The sequence below is a fragment of the Rhea pennata genome, chromosome 15 (assembly GCF_028389875.1).
Source record: "Rhea pennata isolate bPtePen1 chromosome 15, bPtePen1.pri, whole genome shotgun sequence".
Taxonomy (NCBI): Eukaryota; Metazoa; Chordata; class Aves; order Rheiformes; family Rheidae; genus Rhea; species Rhea pennata.
Genome location: NC_084677.1, coordinates 1,744,331 through 1,764,176, shown reverse-complemented (window position 1 = coordinate 1,764,176; position 19,846 = coordinate 1,744,331). Strand labels below are relative to the sequence as shown.

At 45.1% G+C, this 19,846-nt stretch overlaps 2 protein-coding genes across 21 annotated transcripts in view; one reads left to right on the top strand and one right to left on the bottom strand.

Annotated features, from left to right (window-relative positions):
- The first annotated feature begins 47 nt into the window (after positions 1–47).
- MRPS34 (mitochondrial ribosomal protein S34) lies at positions 48–2,157 on the top strand. The gene is made up of 3 exons (XM_062588026.1): positions 48–416; positions 500–542; positions 1,496–2,157. The coding sequence occupies exons 1-3, from the start codon at positions 99–101 to the stop codon at positions 1,765–1,767; spliced, it is 633 nt and encodes a 210-aa protein (XP_062444010.1). The 5' UTR covers positions 48–98; the 3' UTR covers positions 1,768–2,157.
- Positions 2,158–3,300: 1,143 nt separating this feature from the next.
- MAPK8IP3 (mitogen-activated protein kinase 8 interacting protein 3) overlaps positions 3,301–19,846 on the bottom strand; it is an 86,326-nt gene continuing 69,780 nt past the window's right edge. For 17 of the 20 annotated variants that reach the window (XM_062588005.1, XM_062588007.1, XM_062588009.1 and 14 more), the window contains 15 exons: positions 19,368–19,463; positions 17,753–17,914; positions 16,663–16,828; positions 16,026–16,211; positions 15,210–15,396; positions 14,281–14,403; positions 13,925–14,005; positions 13,301–13,368; positions 11,606–11,754; positions 10,556–10,727; positions 10,309–10,422; positions 8,850–8,888; positions 6,777–6,956; positions 6,366–6,509; positions 3,301–5,910 (listed from right to left, as the gene is read on the bottom strand). In XM_062588005.1, the coding sequence (XP_062443989.1) occupies positions 5,789–5,910; positions 6,366–6,509; positions 6,777–6,956; positions 8,850–8,888; positions 10,309–10,422; positions 10,556–10,727; positions 11,606–11,754; positions 13,301–13,368; positions 13,925–14,005; positions 14,281–14,403; positions 15,210–15,396; positions 16,026–16,211; positions 16,663–16,828; positions 17,753–17,914; positions 19,368–19,463 (1,989 nt within the window). In that variant the 3' untranslated portion in view covers positions 3,301–5,788. Of the gene's footprint in view, positions 5,911–6,365; positions 6,510–6,776; positions 6,957–8,849; positions 10,024–10,308; positions 10,423–10,555; positions 10,728–11,605; positions 11,755–13,300; positions 13,369–13,924; positions 14,006–14,280; positions 14,404–15,209; positions 15,397–16,025; positions 16,212–16,662; positions 16,829–17,752; positions 17,915–19,367; positions 19,464–19,846 lie in introns of those variants that run through there. The other 3 variants (XM_062588015.1, XM_062588025.1, XR_009959949.1) reach the window with 2 other exon arrangements.

Here is a 19,846-nt window from a genome sequence, read left to right as displayed (position 1 = left end):
GCGGCGCTTCCGGGCGGCGCCGGAAGCTGCGCGGCGCCGCGGCGGCGTGCGGGGTGGCGGCGGCGTGCGGGGCGGCGGCGTGCGGGGCGGCGGGCGCCATGGCCCGCAAGAAGCTCTACCGGCCCATCGCCGCCATGGCGAAGAAGATCCGCGAGTACCGGGCGCTGAAGAACCGGCCGCGAGACTCGCAGCGCTTCGCCCTGGATTACGAGACCATGCGGCGGCCGCTGACGCAGAAGCGGCTGCCGGTGCTGGCGTGGGAGGACGTGCGCAACGAGAACCGCCTCTTCGCGCTGCTCTGCCGCCTGCCGCTCTTCGGCGTGGGCCGCGTGGTCACCCGCAAGTCCTGGCTCTGGCAGCACGACGAGCCCTGCTACTGGGTCATCACCAAGGTCAAGGTGGACTACACGGCCGAGGTAGAGCGCCGCTCGTAGCTGAGCTTGTTCCTTCTGTGAGAAGTGACGTCTTTGCCCGCAACCGATTCTTGTTTTCTTTGCAGAATATGGATCATGGAAAAGCTTGGGGGTACCTGACCTTCAGAGGTAAGAACAACTTGCTTTCTTTCACACGCAAAAAAAAAAAAAAAAAAAAAAAAAAAAAAAGAAAAAGAAAACATTCATAAGCAAGACCAGAGCATAGAGTGTGGGGCAGGAGAACCACGAGCCTCCTGTTTTGGGAAGTATTCTTTTCTTTTTTTTTTTTTTTTTTGGCTTTGTTAATGGGAAAAGAAATTCTCCATAGTTTAGTTTCTAATGGTGGGATTTAGCGCTCACAGACTATACTTCCAAGAATATTGTGGAAGAGCCAGCATAGACGGACAGTGGGTCCGTCTTGGATGGATGGATGGAGGATTAGGTGAGGTGACAGTTGTCTTCCGTCCCTAAACTTCAAAGGCAAGATGTAGAATGAAAGCACAAGGATATTCTGGGTTAAATCGTCACTAAACCAGCAATGTTAGTAAGTAAACTGGCATTGCCATGATTTTAAATTAACACTTGGAGTTAGATGGGGGAATTTGCTTTTTAAAAAAGATGCTTAATGTTAGTGATACGAATGTTTTTATTGGAGTTTCTGAAATGCTTTTCATTCAAAGCTTGCATATGTGTGTGTAGACATACGTACATATATATTTATATGTATAAAAAACTTTAAGCTTCCCAGGGAACTTTCTTTATTGTAGGGAGAAATTACTCTTATTCTTCAACCATGGAGACTAAATCAGTGAGAGATGAAGTGACTTCTTAAATTAAAAGTGGAAGCCAACCATAGAATTAGAGCAGCTTGCTTGTAGTCCTTCCAGTCTGTTTTATTTTCCATGAGCAAGGTGGGGTCCTGCTGTATAGCAGTGAAAATACTATGTGATCCTTTAAAAATCTCCTTGGTTATTGCCAGTTATAGCAACAGCAATACTGGAGAGCCTAAACTGGCTGCATTTCCTGGAGGGAGTTTGTTTGTTGGTAGTGTTGTCCACTGGTGTTGGTCATCATCTTCTCAGGTAAAACCGAAGAAGAAGTAAGAGAGATCGACAAAGTCATGTACCATGACTGGCGGATGGTGCCCAAGCACGAGGAGGAGGCCTTCAAGAAATTCACCCCAGTGCCAGAAGAGACCATTCGGTACCTTCCATACCCGCCTCTGCTCCGAGCCATGATCCTCGCTCAATGGCAGAAGGAAGGAAAACCAATCACAGAGGAGCCGATGATTGATCTGGAGAAGCTCACGTCTTCACGGGTTGCGAAGCAGAAAGCTGCAGATACATCAGTATAAAGACTTGTTGTGTGACCTGAGTTTCCTGTAAGCTCTTGCTGTGTGTTAGAAGCACATCAGCTTCTTAGAGAAGGCACATCTGCCCACTGTGGTACGCTGCATCCAGGTTTTCTCGTTTCACTTTCTCCCCAGGACCGTACAATGACCTCATCTGTAAGGGAAGATGCAGAAACGTGAAGGGTTATTTTCATAAATTCAGTCTGTCACCAGAGTGACCTTCTCGGTTCTCTGTATATATTCTCTGTATACTCTGTATGTAACTGCTTTGGTGGAAGCAGTTCTGGATGAGGTTTTCCTTGTGTTACTGTACCACATAATGACTTTGTAGGGGATCCCCAAACATCCTGACTCAGAACGTGATGTGCTTGTATTAAATCACAGAAGCCCGAATCGCACGGGGTCACATGGGAGATCTGGAGGCAAAGGCACATTTGGGCTTCCCAGCTGTGTCGCTGAGGGGCTCAGGTGATACAGCTCTGCAAGGATGTGCTTTTTGCAGAGTGAAAAACAAATGTAAAGCAACACTATCCAAAAAAGCTCTTCTGTTTTGCTGTCTTGGGTGTGAGGCTTCCAAGCTGGAGCTCGGGTGGGGGGTGTGGGGGGCTGGTTGTAGCACCCTTGGCACTAGTCCTGCTCTAGTCTGGCCCAGCCCCAGTTATTTCAGTGGCGGAGATGCTGTGTCATGCTGGAGGGAGGTGGGGGTCAGGCCAGGAAGGACCATCTGGGGCTGCATTCTTGCTGGTGTAGCTCAGAGGAGGATCTAGAGGGATCCCTGGGGCTGCTGCTGTAGCGTCTCGTGCACCTCTGGCCTGGCATAAACCAAGCCCTGTAAGAGGGAGCTCAGTTGCCTCTTGGTGCTGGTTTCTGCCAGCAGCTGGTGGATCCATGGGACGTGACCTGCCTCCCTTTCTGCTCCCACGTTGCTGCAGTGACTGGGGAATCTACTGCTTGCAGGCCAGCAGGATGGTGAAGCCCAGATGCCCGAGCTGCTGATGTGCTTAACGCGGGGGCTTCCGGGCCATGGGGAGAGGGGACAGATGGGGCTGGCCAGGGCAGTCATGGTCATTGCTGCCATCAGGACTCTTGACATCTGTAGGCTCTTAACACCAAGCCCTGGGATGTCTTGAGAGACCCTTCCTTGATGGTGGAGGTTCCCCTTTGGGACGCACTCTGTAAAGCTGCGCTGAATTCTATGGAATAGGTGTGAACTTGTCTAAATGCTACCGGCACTAAGAGAGGAGCAGGCAAGTGGATTGACTCAGCCTCCTGAAGGCAGGACTGCAGAGCAGCATTGATTCGTACGAGCCCTGCCGAGCACCACGTTGTATTGACAGGGGACACTGGCAACTTGAGCTGACTCACATGTTGACCTTGGTGTCTCATCTGAAGAGGAACCCCCCCACCAAGGAGAGCTGTAGATAGCCAGGAGCTAAAGAGCAAACATGTGACGTGACTGCCATGCCAACCCTTTCAAAAGCCTCGCTACAGGCTGAGCAGAGAGCCCAGATGCCGAAACACAACACTGGCGCTTGCTGATGTTAACACATTTATTACATACAGAACAGATATGGTTCGTTGTTTGATAGCATAGGGGACGAAGCATGGGAACGTATTCATACAGCAGGCTCTTTACAGAATGCCATCTTCTGACCAAACAGCGGAGTTTACAGGCCTTAAGACACTTTTTAAAATCCTTTTGTAACATACAAGATACTTTACATACATCACAGTGGAGATATGACAGGGAAGTGTGTTGAAGCCAGTCAGCTCTTCACCTTGCTGCCCAGTAGCCACCAAATGCTGACAGGAGTGTGACAGCAGAGGCTGGTTTTACTTAGCTGTAGCTGCCCCCTTTTAAACATGTGCTTCTCTTGGAGGAAAATACGCATCAAACTGGAAAGGAACCTGTTGGCAGAAGCCTCAGACCTGTTTCCTTATGTCACCAGGGACTGGTGGTAACAAGTGACAGACAGTGTCACTGTGACTGCTAAAACCAGATAGAAAACAAACAGTAAGAGGTAACAATATTGCATGTCTGTATTTTGATATGGAAAGTTCTACAGAGTTAAGGAATGGGGCCTACTAGGACTTTATTTCCCCTTAAATTACTCCAAATTATGAAGTTTATTTGGCATGAACTGACCGACTGTTAGATGTTTGTGGAATGTGCTGTCTAAATGTCTATCTTCTTGTTAACCTTTTTGCACTCTGTGTTGCAACTCAAAGAGCTTGTGCTAGCAGAAAGCATTTCAGGAAAGTGGTGGCAGCAGAGCAAGCCTGGCCCAGTCAGCAGTGCCCAGTGAAGTGTCCCCACAGGTCCCCTTGGCTAAATGGCAGCCGCATGGTGGCTGAGGCCTCTGCTCTCTGGATATGTACCCTTGCCTTCTCGGAGGTGACGTGTGTGTGCCAACCTCTCTCTGAACAAGACCTCCAGTATCCCTAAATCCACTGCTAACAACTCTAGTCCTGCATATCCAGAAGGGAGCGCTCCAAGGAAGCAGGATTTGCCCTTCTGGAGATGGGACTGTTCCCACTGTCAGAAAGGAAGTGAAGCGCGTGTTGGACAAATAGCTACCTCTACCTGGAGCTAGCATCATAGCCTAAAACTGTTCTTGCTGGCCCCGCTTCTTGCTCCTCCTGCAAGCAGGACATGCTCCTGCAATCCCACAGCTCTGCTTACACAAGTACTGCAGTCAGCATTTCTCTTGGGGGTCATCATTCTTTTCAGGAGTCGAGACATTTCCAGCTTTTTGACCCATTCAGTTGCAAAACCAGTCAGCACTCATCAGGTCAGGTAAAGAGGTCAGTGGATCTGGCCTCAGGCCTTTTTGTTTGACCTCAGGCAAGACACAGCCTTTCTATACCTTAACTGCACCTACACAGTCCTTCCTAACCTCACAGCTATGATGTGAAGGAAAACAGACATCTCCACGCTGAACACCAGCAGTTCCCAGAAGGCGACACATCCTTACGAGTCAAGGCAACTTCACTGCATTAACACAAACCCACAGCTCACCAGTGTATTCTGCCCTCACCTGTATTTTAAAAGCCAACAAATACTATACAGAGCTAGTGTTCTCACTGAACTTCTCAGGCTCATAAAAAGAATGAATTCAGGAGTCTTTCCCTACCTGGCTTTTTTGTAAGGGGGAGTTAAAAGTATTGCTGACTGTTCTCTAACTAACAAGGTTCCAGTATCTTTTTGCTACTGCAGATTCCAAAGCCCCTGAGGCCTCTGCCATAAAACACCCATCTTCCATCTGACCCTACTGAACAGCTCTCCCTGGGGACACAGTCACCCAGAACACTACTGCTAAGACAACAGCAGCAGAAGAGGGAGACCTCCCATTTGCATGTACAGAGAATATGTTCCCCCCAGTAACTGTTCATGACACTGTTACCCTTCTCCAGCCAAACAGCAGAAGTAATTCTGAAACCTTGACACTCCTTTTTGTTGAAGGTTCCTGCCTTGGGCTTAGTCCTGGCTGCTCTCAGTCTGTGGAATATTATTCTGTGCTTAGGTGTACCCTATGTAGAGTGGGTAAGGTGGAAATTCCACAGGTGAAGTAAAAAGGATTTCTTTTGAGGTGCTGGAGAGTTTGATTCACCATCGTTGCTCTGGTGGGGGGTGCTGGGGTGACGTACTGCTTCTCATGCAGGTGGGAGTGAGGCAACCTGCTGGAGAACCTGCGCCACCTATCCAGCTCCCAGCTCCTGGGCCCTGGGCAAAGGGTTTGCACCGTTCTGGCTCCAAACTTCACTTCAACAACGAGCTGCCATTTCTCTCCTTGTAGACGCCAGCTCCAGAGCAGAACAATAATCCAACCACGCAGAAAGCGCACAGGCCCAAGATGAAAGCTGCAAGTTCAGAGGTTAGAAGGGGGTCACAGTCCAAGGCAGGAGCCATTGCAGTTGTCTGGGGTCGGTTTCCAGCAGTAGGTATAATGCAGGAGTTCTGTATGTACATCTTGGCATTCAGGTGGGAGGAGGGAGACTTACATTGGTAGGAAAGGAAAAATTCTCACTCAGGGATATATGATACTTGCCACACGATAATGTGGCTCCTTTCAGCCTTGGAAAGTACTGGCTTCACCTGGGTGGCATCTCCTGCATTCTCGTCCGTCTCATCATCTTCTCCATCCCCTGAAGAGAGAAAACAGAGAGTAAAGAAGGCGAGAAGGAAATGCCTGGAGGCATGGAGCTTTATGCCTGGGGGAGCTTTATAACCAAAGGATGCTTTTCTGAAGCAAGCCAGTATAAATAGAACAAACTCAGCAGGAGTAAGCAAACCCACCACTCTTCAGTTTGGGGAAGCCAATGTTGACGACACAGAATGTCCTAGAGCAGTACAAGCGACCACAGCAGGACAGCAGTATTTGGAGCTGCTGGTACAATGTTTTATTCTTTTCAGAGCCATTACTGCAGCCTGTGTTTGACAGCCTTATGTTGTACAAGGAAATGCCTGCTATCTGCCCTGGCAACAGGACGCAGGAGAAGCAAGCAGCCTCGCTTTTCAGGCTCCTCTCCCCACAGCGATGCTCCCTCTCGCCAGTGCTGTGGCCCTCCTGTCCCGGACGCCTCCCACCACAGGCACTCACCAATCCGGAAATCGATGTACCCTTCTCCTCCACTCAGCACCAGGACGTTCTTCAGCTTCTGCCCCTCAGTCTCGGTGGCCGCTGTGCTGGGGTTCTCCGAGGGGCTATCCAACACGCTCCCGTTGAGGGTCGCTAGAACGTTGCCTGCAACAGGAGGGAGGTGCTGTCAATGCCTTCGCTCAGTCCCCATGCACTTAGCACAATTACGCAGACACCACTAGACAGGTCAAGCCCTTCTGCTGGGTGAAGTCTGGAAGACATTAGTCTCAACTACCAGTGTCTGAGCCACAGTGACGTGCAGGAGATCAAAATGATGCTGACGGCCTTCTGCTGCAGAGCAGCTCCAGTTCCTGCCACTGAACAGACCGCGGTACAAGACTCTGCACGAGGAAGGGATGTGCTCATCCTTACCAGGCACAGAAACGAAGAACTTGACAGCATCACGGTGGCCATGGAAACAGAGCTGTGCCTGAGCCATGGAGCAATAGGGAATGAAACTGCTGGCAGATTTGTCGCTGTTGTCATCGCCATACACGTGGATGACTCCACCAGAGCGGCTGCCCTCTCCAGAGGTGGGTGAGGTTTTGTTGGCTGAGAACAGGGAAGAGGAACATTGTAAGTGACAGCTTTAGTCCCATTCACAGAAGGGATTTGGTCAAAGAGAACATTCATGAGACATGAAGAAAAACCTTTAAAGCTGCAGGTCTCTAAAGGTCTTGTGTAAGGGATGTGATACAGGAGACAACATTAGAGTATATAATCCCTCTATAGAATCCCTCTCCCTTTTGGGTTGGGTAACACTCATTCATGATAACAAACTACATTTCTCATCAAATTTAGTATTTGGCTACCAATAAGGTACACATCCCTGGAGGTGGTGGGCGAGAATGACCCTAGAGCACACCAGACGCAAGGTCTCTTTAAGTTGTCCCAGGTCTCTTCTGGCAGCAATTCTGTCCAACCTTCAGAAATTACTTACTGTCCTAGGGATCAACTTTGGTCTTTTCTATTCAGTGGGGATAACCAAAGGCCCCTGTGACACATTAAGAGCTTTTGTCCTTCATGCGCTTGGAGAATTACTGCCATATTCTGGATCAGTGAAGCTGCTCGGTTTCCAACTCCTTTGCTAAGGCCAAGCTATTGGCGTGCAGGTTTCTAGAAGTCATCTCTGTGGCTGGGGAAGACCTCTCACCCCAGTGAATTTCACAGCTGTGGATGGAGCAGTGGTCCTTCCTTAGTCTTCGATTTAGGCCTGACACCAGAAAATGAGCTACTCAAGCAATGAACATCTCCTGAAAGATGTTCACCATCCACAACTTTCAAGGATTTCAGATTGAGTTCAGGGGTTTGCACCTTTCAGGTCCAGGCACTGACAGCATGAATGCTTCCACTCACCAGGGAACAGAGACAAGTGTTCAGCGCTCAGAATAGGAGATGCTTTCCTTTCACATGCACCCACATCAGTAAAAGAGAAATACTATTAAAATTGCAAGGCCTTCACTTTGTGTTATTTCTGTAGAGAACTAAATTGCTTGCTTGGCAGTAATTCTGACATGGGCTGTTTGTCAGTTATTGAGTGCCTTAGAAACAAGGATGACTTACTTAGCCAGCTCAAGACAGGATGCTGAGACAACGCACAAATATTTGGATGGAAGAATGAAAGTCCATGCGTGTAAAGGGAAGATCCCCCAAACAAAAGCTTTCTGCACCTTTGTGCTTTCGTTTGCTGTGAGCAACTACACTTGGATGTTCTCACCTGACTGTGAGATAAGGCTGGTACTAGCAGTTCAGTCTTCTGGCTCAGTATTTTGCTTCTAATAGTAACCAGCATCAGATGCTTTAAAAGGAGGAGACATGCTGATAAATGCTCTTAGACAGCTACAGAAATGTCTTCCAATGAGAAAAAATACCTGACCCTGGAGAGGCGGGGGTAAGCCTAAGCATAAATTTGAACAGTGAACTCAGACCGTGCCTTAACTGGCGCAAAAAGCAAGCAATTTTCTCTATTTTTCAAAGAAGTCCCCCTTGTTAAAAGTCTTGTTTGATTATTCGTAGCTAGGAAGTGCCTCAGCAGCTACTGTCACAGGCCTGGAAACTAACGGGAGAAGTATTCTTGGAAGACCCAGTGGACTGTCTACTTCCTGGAAATAGCTGACCGAAGAAAACTTTACAACAAAGAAAAAACTAGTCCCCATCCAAAACCTGGACTACCAGAATAAGGGAACTACTGAGGAAGAATAAAGTACTCTAGTTACACAAAATAGATGTGATGGCTGATGAGATGGATGTAAATGTTTTTAGCCATGGGAAATGAGGATATTTGCATTATTTCGTCTGATCTCTTTTCTGCAACTTAAAATGAGAGAGTGACAAGGGAAATGGCTGGAGAGAACTGAATGGCAGGATGGAAGGGTGGGAAAGTGACTGTAAAAGTCAGTGGGTGTAAAAGGAGTGAGAGCTGTAGGAAGGAGGCAATGGACTTACCCCGGAGCCCAAGGAGTTGGCCTCGGTGAAGGACTACAGCTAGGCACAGGCAAGGAGTGGGAACACAGAGGGGTACGGGAAGAGATAGGCAGGATGGGAGAGAAGAAAAAGGTGATTACTGGGAGAAAATTCAGGGAGCAACAGAAATGTATAAACCTAGCAAAACCGTAACAGGAGCTACAGGCTCAGGATCAGTTTATACCGACACTACTCTTGCTCATCTTACAAGGACAGATGCAGTATCTGAGACAGGAGAGGGTCCATGGTCCCCAAGATCCATTGTTAAAATTCCTAGTGAAAGTTTCACTGCATCCCAACCACATTTTTACAGAAGCCCCAAAGAATAATGCAACTGGTTTACAGCAGGGAACAAGCGTAACTCAGAATTATGACAGCAGCCCTAAGAAAGATTGGGCTTTAAAACAGAGATTCAGAAGTGAGACACTGAGATTACAATGCTCAGAGAGGACTGACTTCCTGGTGTCAGCCCTGGTGATCTCCAGCTCCACTAGCTTGAGAGGAGACAGTTTCTGCGCCCACTTCCAGGAAGATTTTAACAGGTTTGCTCCCCTTACACAGAACTCATTTGCTTCTCAGCTTTCCTGCCAGTAGTGCTGGAAAAAATGGAAATCTGGCTGCTTTCTAGTGAAAGCGACTGCAGTCAGATAGCCTGAAATCATACTTTCTTCATTAAACTCTGAAACAAACCTTCTGCAAAGGAAAACTCGATTTGGACTGGCAGGTACAGAACAAGACTGCTGAGAGCTTCAATTAACCTTCCTGCTGTAGAGACTAGCCTGTTAACTACCACTACTAGGTCTCCCCACCAAGTCAGATTTAGCTCAATACTGATTTTTACTTGATTGATAAAAACTGAGCCCTAATTTGACTAAATGGAGCTTTCCTAAGTTCAGTGTCCAGAAAATATGGTCACAGAGATGTTTAGATGTCTACACCAACGCAAAATTCCCCCAGAGGTCTTTCTGGTGATTTCTCATCGCATAGCCTTCTTTTGGAGACTTGCCACTATTCCCAAAGCTTTAGTTCTCCTGTTTTCCAGCAGCTATAGAGTCAGTTCACATCTGTTTGCCCTGTTAAGGTCACACTCAGGAGAAGACTTTATGAATGGTAGAGATGCCATTGGTCCTTTGAGGAGGGAACAGCTCCAACTGAACTGAAACGGAGAGTAACAATTATCTATTTGGTTTTAAGTAGGTTGAATCTATTCGACTCAATATTTAATCCCATAATTAAGGAAGTGTTAAACTAAGTTTGGGGCTGCTCATAGTCAAGGCTCTTCTCTCCAAATGCTTCTATGATCAAAATATCACCGGTTCAGAAAAAAAGCGCCCAGGAAGCATTAGCCTGCCAGAGCAATCTGCCATACTGCATAAATAGCAAGCAAAAGCACTGTTATTTGAGGTAGATCACAGAAGAATCTCTGATAAATGTCACTTACTCTCTGTCAATGGGATGGAGATGACGACACCGTTCCCTGTCCCTACCCAGAGGCGGTTGCCAGCAATGAGCAGAGCCGTAATCCGTACAAATGAGAAGCCCAGCTTTCCAGTGCCTAGGAAGCACACATGAGAACTGGAGAGTCAGTTAAAAGTATACGACTCAGGGTAATACCTGCTAATGAATATTGATACCTCTGTGGTCAAAGTAAGCAACAGACCGTTTACAGACAGTCTCTACCGCCTCACCTAGCATCTTGCTGACATAAGGCTCAATGTCGACATCCTGCAGATGTTGATGGCTGTGGGCGTGGTAAAGTCTCAGAGTGGAGTCCAGGCGGATAGAAACCCATACTCCATCTCCAATCCACGCCAGCTGCCGCACCTGGCTCTCCCGCCGAGGGTGAGCATCAAAGGATTTCTGAAATGCCAAATCAGTGAAGCAATGTGAGGTCATGAAGGGTCTACAATTACCTAGATACATATACACTCCATTTTGCTCAGCTGAGGTCACTACTTGGATTTCAAAATTCTTGGAGCAAATGTATTAATTCCTGTCTGACCTCAGAAGCTCACAATAGTACAAAGAAAATCCCTTGTTTGAAGTGATGCATTGCACAGCTGCTCTGTAGACAGAACTATTACTGTCTTTGCAGACTACTTCAGAAAGAAAAAAAAATCAGGAATCAAGAGCTTACAAGGTGATTGTAGAAAATGAAAATACACAGCTCTGGTGTGAAGTCTGGAGATCAGCAAACTGCCTTGGCATTCTGATTGGAACTTCAGATTCAGCATTTCTTCTCCCTTTGATTAGAGTTACTCAAAGCACTGTTACCCAGCTTTGTATCAACACCATGGTACTGAATAAATACTTCAGCAAAAAGTCTCCAAATTTCCTTTTTTCCCTTGTGCAAGTGGGATCACTGGGGCTTGCTAGAGTACTCTTCCTTTTGTGCCACAACCTGCAGATGAGGCAGTCTAAGACCTTATATGAAGGAAGGGCAGTTGCAGAGCACAGATGAACATTTGTGCAGCACACGGACTTAGAGCCTCACTAGTAACAGTACAGGAAGTGCTCAATTCAGGCTGATCTAAGAATTTAAGCTCCGCGAAGGGAGGAAGGAATAAATGCCCCTCTGGCAGACTGGGTCATGAAATGACCCAGGCTAACAGTTCTGCTCCTACAATCAGCAATAACAACACAGAGGTTCTGCATTTTCATACCCTGCTGCACAAAACAGCTAGAAGTAAATACAACATCATGTATGTGCATGCATACACCCACAGTTGTTCTCTTACCTCAATCTGCATTGTCTTAGGTTGAATGACATGGATTTTGTTCTTGTAGCCACACCAGACTCTGTCATACACAACAGCCATGCAGCGGATGGAATGGTGAGTGTGACCGAGGTCCATTAGGTGGTAATTGCTGAGGTCCCACTGACCATCTAAGGCAAAAAACAAGTTGGGGAAAGCTGCATTGGATCCTTCATGAGATGTCAGCATACAACAGAATCACCTATCCTCCCATTTATACCAAGTTATACAAGTTTAGCTAATACTTAAGTGCATTTTTTCATGTCTGTGAACTTCCTATGAATCTATAACACCACCTGGGGCAAAGCCTTATACTTACCAAACACATGACAATAAAGCTTAGTTTGGTGGGCTGAAAGCTCTCCAAATCAGGCTAATTTAAACATCCTTTTATTGTAATGAAATAAACAGGTTTCCCTAACAAGTATGACAAAACCAACAAGGGAAAAAAAATGACAGCCTAAGATGACTATGTGAAAACTTATAAGGAAATGAACTTCACAGTCCTTCCTGTGAGGTTTCCTCATATTACAGGCAAACAACATCATCTCCCCAAAGTGATGGGATCAGGATGAGGAATCAGACCTCCCTCCTCTTCCTCTTGTTTTCTAACTATAAGACAGATGCTGTGTCTCTGCAGAGAGGTGGCTTTTTATGTCATGAACATAATCATATTTCTGACGGGAACCTTCTATCCATGTGAAGGACCAGGCTTGAATTCAATGACGAAAGCTGAATCAAAAAAGAGAGTACACAACCCCAGAAATCCCTGTATTCCAGTCTGCTGAGTAAATTGCTATTCTGACTCTACTGCTATACTTAGAGACGTGAATGAATGACTGAGAAATAACTTCTTAACATGCAAATATTTGTTACAATACCACAAGCTCTATGGTATGAATACAGCTTGTAACTGCAGAGATTATAAGGAAATAAAATCTGCACTAGTGAAGATGGTAAGAAATATAGAATTCAAAACTATACTGAAAATACAAGATTAAGGCATGACAGATTACTCAAACATCTCTTTTTCACAGCAAGAAATCTTAGCCAAGTGCAATATGAGGATTCTGTCTGGGATTGCTTGGATGTGAGGGACTTGTCTGGGATTTCCAGACTTCCTGAAATCTTAGTTATGGCTGCTGCACACGCGTAGATTGACTCCACCACTAACACAGACTCCAACTTCTCTGGGAAGCCAAAGCCCTATTTCATTTGCACTGTACAGATGATCTGCTCAGATACCATAGATCTGAGCTGTTTGCAGCTCCCTGGGCATGCACTGTACCGTTGATCTGCGAATGCACAGTACCATCGACATAGCCCAAATGCATCAAACTTATCAGATACGCACCAAAAAGCTGTACAGCATATTTGTTTCATGGCAAATAATTCCTAAAAATGTCGTATTCACTCTGCATATACTACGAAGTACATATACACACATTTTTCTCCAAGAAATCTCATGAAATGGTGTAAAAATATGCCGATAGTGTTTTAGGGTAACGTTTACATGTGTATATGCTACTCATTATAAAATGTATAAAATGCTACTCATTTTAAGCACGTATTTGTATTCAGGCAAGCTGGCATCTTTCCTCTTCAACTCAGTATAGCGTTTAAACCCTTGTCACACTTTCTACCAGCTTGTTTTTCTCTTATCAAGTTGATTCTTACCCTCTCCTCGGTGGAATATGGCTAGTGTTCCATCTGCCAGAGCAACAAGGACCCTTCCTTTCACATGCCTGAAATCACAGAAAAGTAAATACTAAAAAGATCTGTGGAAGTAAGGGACTTAACAAATCCTTTCTGACATCCATGTAAATCACCTTTATGTTCTCACTACAATTCCTGTTCAGTTTAGCCCCGAAGGAACATCCTGTAAGGGTCTAAGGGTTATACCTTCTTTATCTTCTGTGTAATAAGAACACAATCCATCAATTTCTTGTTAAATTTAACTTCTCCTTCACACTATGAACTCCATCAATTTCAACAAATCCCACCTAATTCACACCCTTGTGAAATTTTGCCTTTCTCCTTCCCACTTACTTTCTCCTGGAACTGCTAATATCATTTACTCTCTTATTCACTGAAGTGGGTCAGGTCTGCAACTGAGAGAGAAAGTCATTCGGTATGAGGCTTCCTAATCAATCAAAACCTTGGGAAACCTTTCCTCACAAACCAGTGCCTTAGAAGGGCAAGAAAAAAAGATAACTGACACAGAAGTGCCACCCTCACCAAAGAAGTGATCGCACACGCACTGAACTTCATCCTTCAGTGTCCCTCAGTGTGCACACTTACACTAGACTAAGTACAGAATCCTTCAGCTTTATTGAGTGCAGACACTTCTTCCAGTTGGATACAGCAGAGTGCACGTAAAGCCTGCAAGAAAAGACAAATCAAGGAGCATTAGCAGCCAGGCTCCACACTTTCTGCCTGAAAAAAGCTTGAATTTTGTTTTCTTTTTCTGGTAAGAAAGGAATGCACAAAGTGAGATTAAATCATGGTGTCCAAGATGAGCAGAGGGCTCAGAACAACGAAGAGTGATGCTTACCTACTCCAGAAATATAAAATGAACTAGAGGTGTGAGGACTTGGAAAGTGGATCTCGGAGGACATTCGAAGTGACAGAGTTCTGCCAGCTCCAGGGGAACCTACCAGCCATTCTGTGCTCCCAGCCACATCGTGGGGGCAGCACTGGTGCAAGTCCCAGCGGCATCCCCATTCAATTCCTGATCTGTCAATGCTGTGCTTGACTCTGTCTTCTGCTGCCCATTCTCACTGAAGAGAGAAAAGAACATTTTTAGATGCTTTTATTAATAGCAGTGCAAAGAACTCCCATTTATGCTCAGTCTGGCACTGCACAAGTAGATACAGACACTGTATACACAGATAGCTTCCTTCTCTGCAGTGTTTTTCTTAACGCTTGACTCCTGAATTTGCAATTTGCAAAATTTTATTTTTCCTCCAAAAAACAATTAGAAAATACTTTCTAGTTATATAAACAAATTTAATGTTTGGCAATACCATTATATAAACAGTATTTTCTCTGTTCATTTCCAATCTTAAAGAACACTGGGCTTACATATAGCATTTGTTTTTCTAAAAGCAATTTCTATCCAAGATTTCCATCTTGCTTGCTTGGTGCTCCCAGCTCCCCAGCCCATCACTTCAGTCTCATTTGTCTAAGATTTTTTTTGGGCAGAGAATGTGCCTTCTTCATTATCTTTACAATACATTAGAGGTACTACTAGAATAAAGCTACACATGAATCTGTAAGTTCCTCTGGTAAGAATGCTAAACGCAGTGTACTTTGCAAGATCTGTCTCAGCAGTAGGTCTAAATTCACATTGCAAAATCAAGTATTTGCTCTTAAAAGCTGCAATACAGTCTGCTGCAGGCTAAACCATGTTTATTTTCATTTTATTTCTTCCTCTTCCTATCATCCTATCTGTAAGACTCTGTGGGCACAAACATGAAAAGAGTTGGATACTTTGTGAAAATCAGAAAATCAGGCTGGTTCTCTTAACCGACAGCTTACGGAAACAGAGCAGATAAATAACTAAACTGGCACAGTGGCAGCCTACCTGTTCTGCCTAAGAGGTGCCTGAGGAGGGACTGGATCTGTAAACACATGCTCTGTGAGTGGCCCAGGCAGGACCTCAGCAGATTCTGTCTCACTTGTACCATTATCTGGTACCTCGGTAGCTTCTGTCGCCTCCTCAGTAGACTGGGACTGGTTGATCTTCCCATTGCAGACAGCAGCTACTTCACCTAAAAAAGAAGAAACATTGCAATATGTACAACAGGCTGGGGATCGAGATGGAAGTTAGCTATACAGAAACCTGGCTTTTTATTTTTATCTTACCCTTCCCTGCCCATAACAATCGAGCCCTGAGCCTGCATCACAGACAGTTTACCCAATCTTTTCTGCTCTGAGGAAAACACAGGCTACTTTAAAGTTAGGCACAATCTATGACTAGCAAAGCATCAGAAGTCTACTGCAGCAGGAAATTAGCAAGAGCATTATTAATTTTTTCATATGGGCTTAACTGACCTAACAACAAGACATGGTTCAGAAAAGATGGCAATGAGAACAGAAGCAAATGTAGCAGGGCAAGCATTCATCAACTGTCCAAAATACTCCACTTCACCCGTCCAAAATACTCCGCTCCACTAGCTCCACAACCTAGCTGCAGGATCCAGATCACTCACAGAGGAAAGAGTGGCTCTAAAGGGAAAAGTACCAAGGGGCTTTGGTGCTCTTGTACTGAGTTAAGAAACTTCTTGAGGTCTATGAGGTTGTTGTTAAGGCAGGGTCAGGAGGACACGGCTGTAAGAGTATAAGCTCGTATGGGAAGAGCTATAACTGCACTGCGTAAGTTTTATGTCCAGAGACTCACTCTGTCCTTTGTCCAGCACAGGTGTGTCACCACGCGAGGAGCAGTTGCTTCGTGGCACATTGCAACGGGTCGCACAGCCCACCAGAGTGATTCCTGCCAAGACACCATCTGTTCCAGACGACTCTTCAGGATTAACATCTCCCTCCAGAAAGATCTCGCCTGGAGGATAATCACTCTCACTGGCCGCTGAAGGGCAAAGAACAGATTATCCCATAAATCTAGCAGTCTCTGCTAATTTAAATGTAGCAGTACTCCTGAGGTAGCCATACAGATGGAAGATGCTGATCCTTGGAGCTCACTAGCCCCAGGGAGGCACCACAGCATCAACCAGCACCATGGCGAGTCCCTTCAGCCTAGCCATCAACATCCAGGCCAGTTACAGAACCCTCCCAAACCTGGGCAAGGCTTGCTCCCAAGAGTCGTCCTGCACGTGCCAAAGGAACCACTTACTAAATGCTCAGCAAGATCTTCACAGAATAGTCCTACAAGAAGGCAAGATCTGAGTTACGGTCTTGAGGGACATTACTGAACTGAGCAGCTTCCATGGGTTAGTTCTGAAGTGAGGATGCTATTTGTGCCTCCTCAATGGAGTGGGTGACCCTGCACAGACCAGAGCCAGTGCCTAGGCCTCACTTACCAGGGATGCTGGAGATGCAGAGCACATGAGCATTGCAGACAGTGAACTGGTCCACCACTGTACCAGGCTGATTGGCATCAATGATTACAACTTTACTTGTTGACAGGGTACTAGTGAGGATCCAGACACGACTGGATGTGGCATCCATTTCATGGAGTTCCTTTGCCTTCAGGAGAGCAAACATACACAAGAATCAGTGCTCCTCTCAGATCAGACTAAGCCAATTAATGCTTGGCAACATTTGTGTACGCAGAGGCTGCAGTGCCAGCTCCAGAGAGCCAAAGTCTCCTCCCAGCTGAGGAAAATAAACAATACAAGCAATACAAATTTCCTTCACATTGCTGCACTTGCATCTGGAGCCCCAGTCAGGGGAGTGTGGTCATTAGTTTCTCTTCTGAACTGTCTCATTAAAGTCACTGAGCACGTATTTCACACTGAATACCATGGATCTGGGATACACAAACTACCAGCCTAAGCAAGCTAATTACAGAAACACTATAGGGCAGCATTATGATACAGCTGTGAAAAAAAATCACAAACCTGAAAAGATAGAAAGTACATCATCATCTTTAAATTACAGTTTGATTCTTAAAAATAATTTAAGCCTATCTTATAAAACAGAGCTGGAAGGAATCTCAAGAAATTCACCTCCCGAACCAAATAGACTAACAGATTATACCAGATCTACGTTCTTAATAAAGCTTTTCCTGTCTCTCTCTTTTTTTTTTTTTTTTTTAATTTCCAGAGATGAGGTCTCCATAAGCTTCCTAGCAACTTCATCAAGGGCTTAACTACCCTTATCATTAGGAAGTTTTTCAAAACTTCAAATATGTTTCAAAAGGAGAAGTTGGGAGATTTTATTCAAGATGATCTATATCCCAGACCACACTGAGAGTTGCTGACAGAGCCAGCACACCACAAACCCTCTCCACAGGACAATGCCTCAGAAATACTGGAACAGTAGTAACACTGGGAAAGGCTTTACTGAGTCAGTGCATCATACTGCGTTGTATAAAGTTATCGTGACAAGGGGCATACAAGGGATAGAATAGAAAAACAGTGGAGAAAAAAATCAGTTTCCTTTTCTGACCTTCTTCTTTTCAGGAGAGGTATGGTTACTCTTGTTGTTCTCGCCTTCCACTTCCCGGTCACAGGTGAGGGGATCACGTCCAGGATCCAGTTTCTGTCCATTCCCAGATTCCTGCTCAAAAGGTCTCCATCCCGTGAGATTGACTCCAGCTGCGCACCACAGCTAGCCAAAGAAACAGAGATCTTAAACTAAGAACTCTGGAGGCTCCAGGACCTTATGAAATTCTGAGACCTTTGTTAAGAACTGTGTACATATACCAAACACCTACAAAATTTAGGTAGAAACAATAGATATTGTTGATCTCTGCTGGAAGAACAGTCGGTTTTGATGGAGCGAAGAAAAAGAAGCTCTACTGAAGAAGTGTTAAATCCATGTCTTATCTGTCAGTCTTTAACAAGCCATAAATTGGATGCACAAAACAGAGATTCCCAAGAGAAGAAAGTAGAGGTCTAGACCCTAGGGGTCTAACCAAGATTACCCCTCTCAGCAAAACATATTTAGTACAGCTTGGAAAGAAACACCCTAATAACTGTTTCTTTCCCTGTAGTGTTACAGCTTAGCTGAGGAGGAACCCAGAAAGGTCTGATGCTCCTGTTCCCTAGTCCTGCCTAGTCCCTCTCCCAGCCTTGCCGTCTTCTGCCTCCCTGCATTCCCCCTTTGCCTAGATTTGTCAGATCCTAGAGATATTTTCAAGGAGCTAAGCCAGCAAAAACAAAACTCCAACTCCAAAAAGAAATGTGCTTGTTTAGATCCCTGCATAATAAATTTACAATAAATTGATTAGAAGCACACTACATATCTTCTAACAAATAATTTTTGTCAGCCTCCTATGAGCTATTTTCAGTACCTTTTTAGGAGAATGCTGGGAACAGGATTACATAATCCCATACTGGATCTGTCCAAAATCATAAGGAGAAATACTGAACAGAGTTTTCTCCAAAGATTACAATTTTCTAGACGCCACTAACAATATAAGATTTTTTTTTTGCAACTTAAGCATTGGAATGAAGTCTAAAAATCAACTCTGAATCTTAGCGAAGTTAATGACAGACTATATATTTGAAAACAATAATTACAGCACATAAATCTGCAGAGAGATGAGCATCTATTTCCAAGTGTTGAAAATATCAGCTTTAGCTCTAGTATTGATACACATAACTACACAAAAATCCATTGACTTCTGCTCTAGATAATTTTGTTATGTTACTTGTCATTCCTAGCAAAACAGTGAAATTCAAAAGAAGGGCAATGAAGTTGTTTTAGCTTCTATCTGCTCCTTTTCACCAGTTTTCATATTGTTTTGTACTATACTTTAAGGACTCTTAACACGCTTTATAAGATTAAGATGTTGCTGATTCTATATAAAAGAAGCCTCAAAAAAGCAAAAGATGTAAGACAGAAGCAGGGGACGCAGCAACCAGAATCAGCTGAGAATTATGTTCTCAGAGAGAGGTACTAGAAAAAAAAATCCCAAAAATGGAACAGGACAATGGGATTTGGAATATACCATGTAAAAAATGTAGATTGTGATAAAAATTGTGTATCTCATGATGACAAGTACTCGCTTTTTCTACGCCCCCTATCTGGATTAGAATGATTTGCAGAGACAACATACCTTCATGGTTGGGTCCTTCTCTACTAGTGGGCGACAATATACAGGCACAGGGACGTTTTTCATGCGAGTGTCTTCCTGGCCACCATTGGGACTCAGCTGTGGAGGAAGAGAAGAAGGAAAAGACAGCACAAGAGTGTATACCAGGCTACTGCAAGAGAGATGTGACCAATACGGCGGAATGAAGGTTCTTGGTCTCAGAGACAGGATGCCAATGGCTGTTGATATTTCATCTGACATCCTGTGTGAAACAGAGTGTGTAAAGGGAGGGGACTACCCTACCTGAGAGACTATCTCTTTCACTGTAATAGGTTGTCCCAATTACGGTTAGCAGAGACTATATCCTGCATTGCTTACCGAAGAAGAGTGGCCAAGGGATGTCCCCTCCATGGAAGTCAGAACACTGGCATTCCCTTCTGTCACAACCTAAAACCACCTGGGCACTCTTCCACTTTCATGTCACAACGAAGAACTCATTCCTT

What these genes read in the sequence shown, in the direction of transcription:
- MRPS34 (XM_062588026.1), top strand. Translation starts at nt 99, where the DNA reads ATGGCCCGCAAGAAGCTCTACCGGCCCATCGCCGCCATGGCGAAGAAG. An exon ending in AGGTGGACTACACGGCCGAG is followed by an intron (nt 417 to 499) that starts GTAGAGCGCCGC and finishes TTTTCTTTGCAG; the next exon opens with AATATGGATCATGGAAAAGC. An exon ending in GGGGTACCTGACCTTCAGAG is followed by an intron (nt 543 to 1,495) that starts GTAAGAACAACT and finishes TCATCTTCTCAG; the next exon opens with GTAAAACCGAAGAAGAAGTA.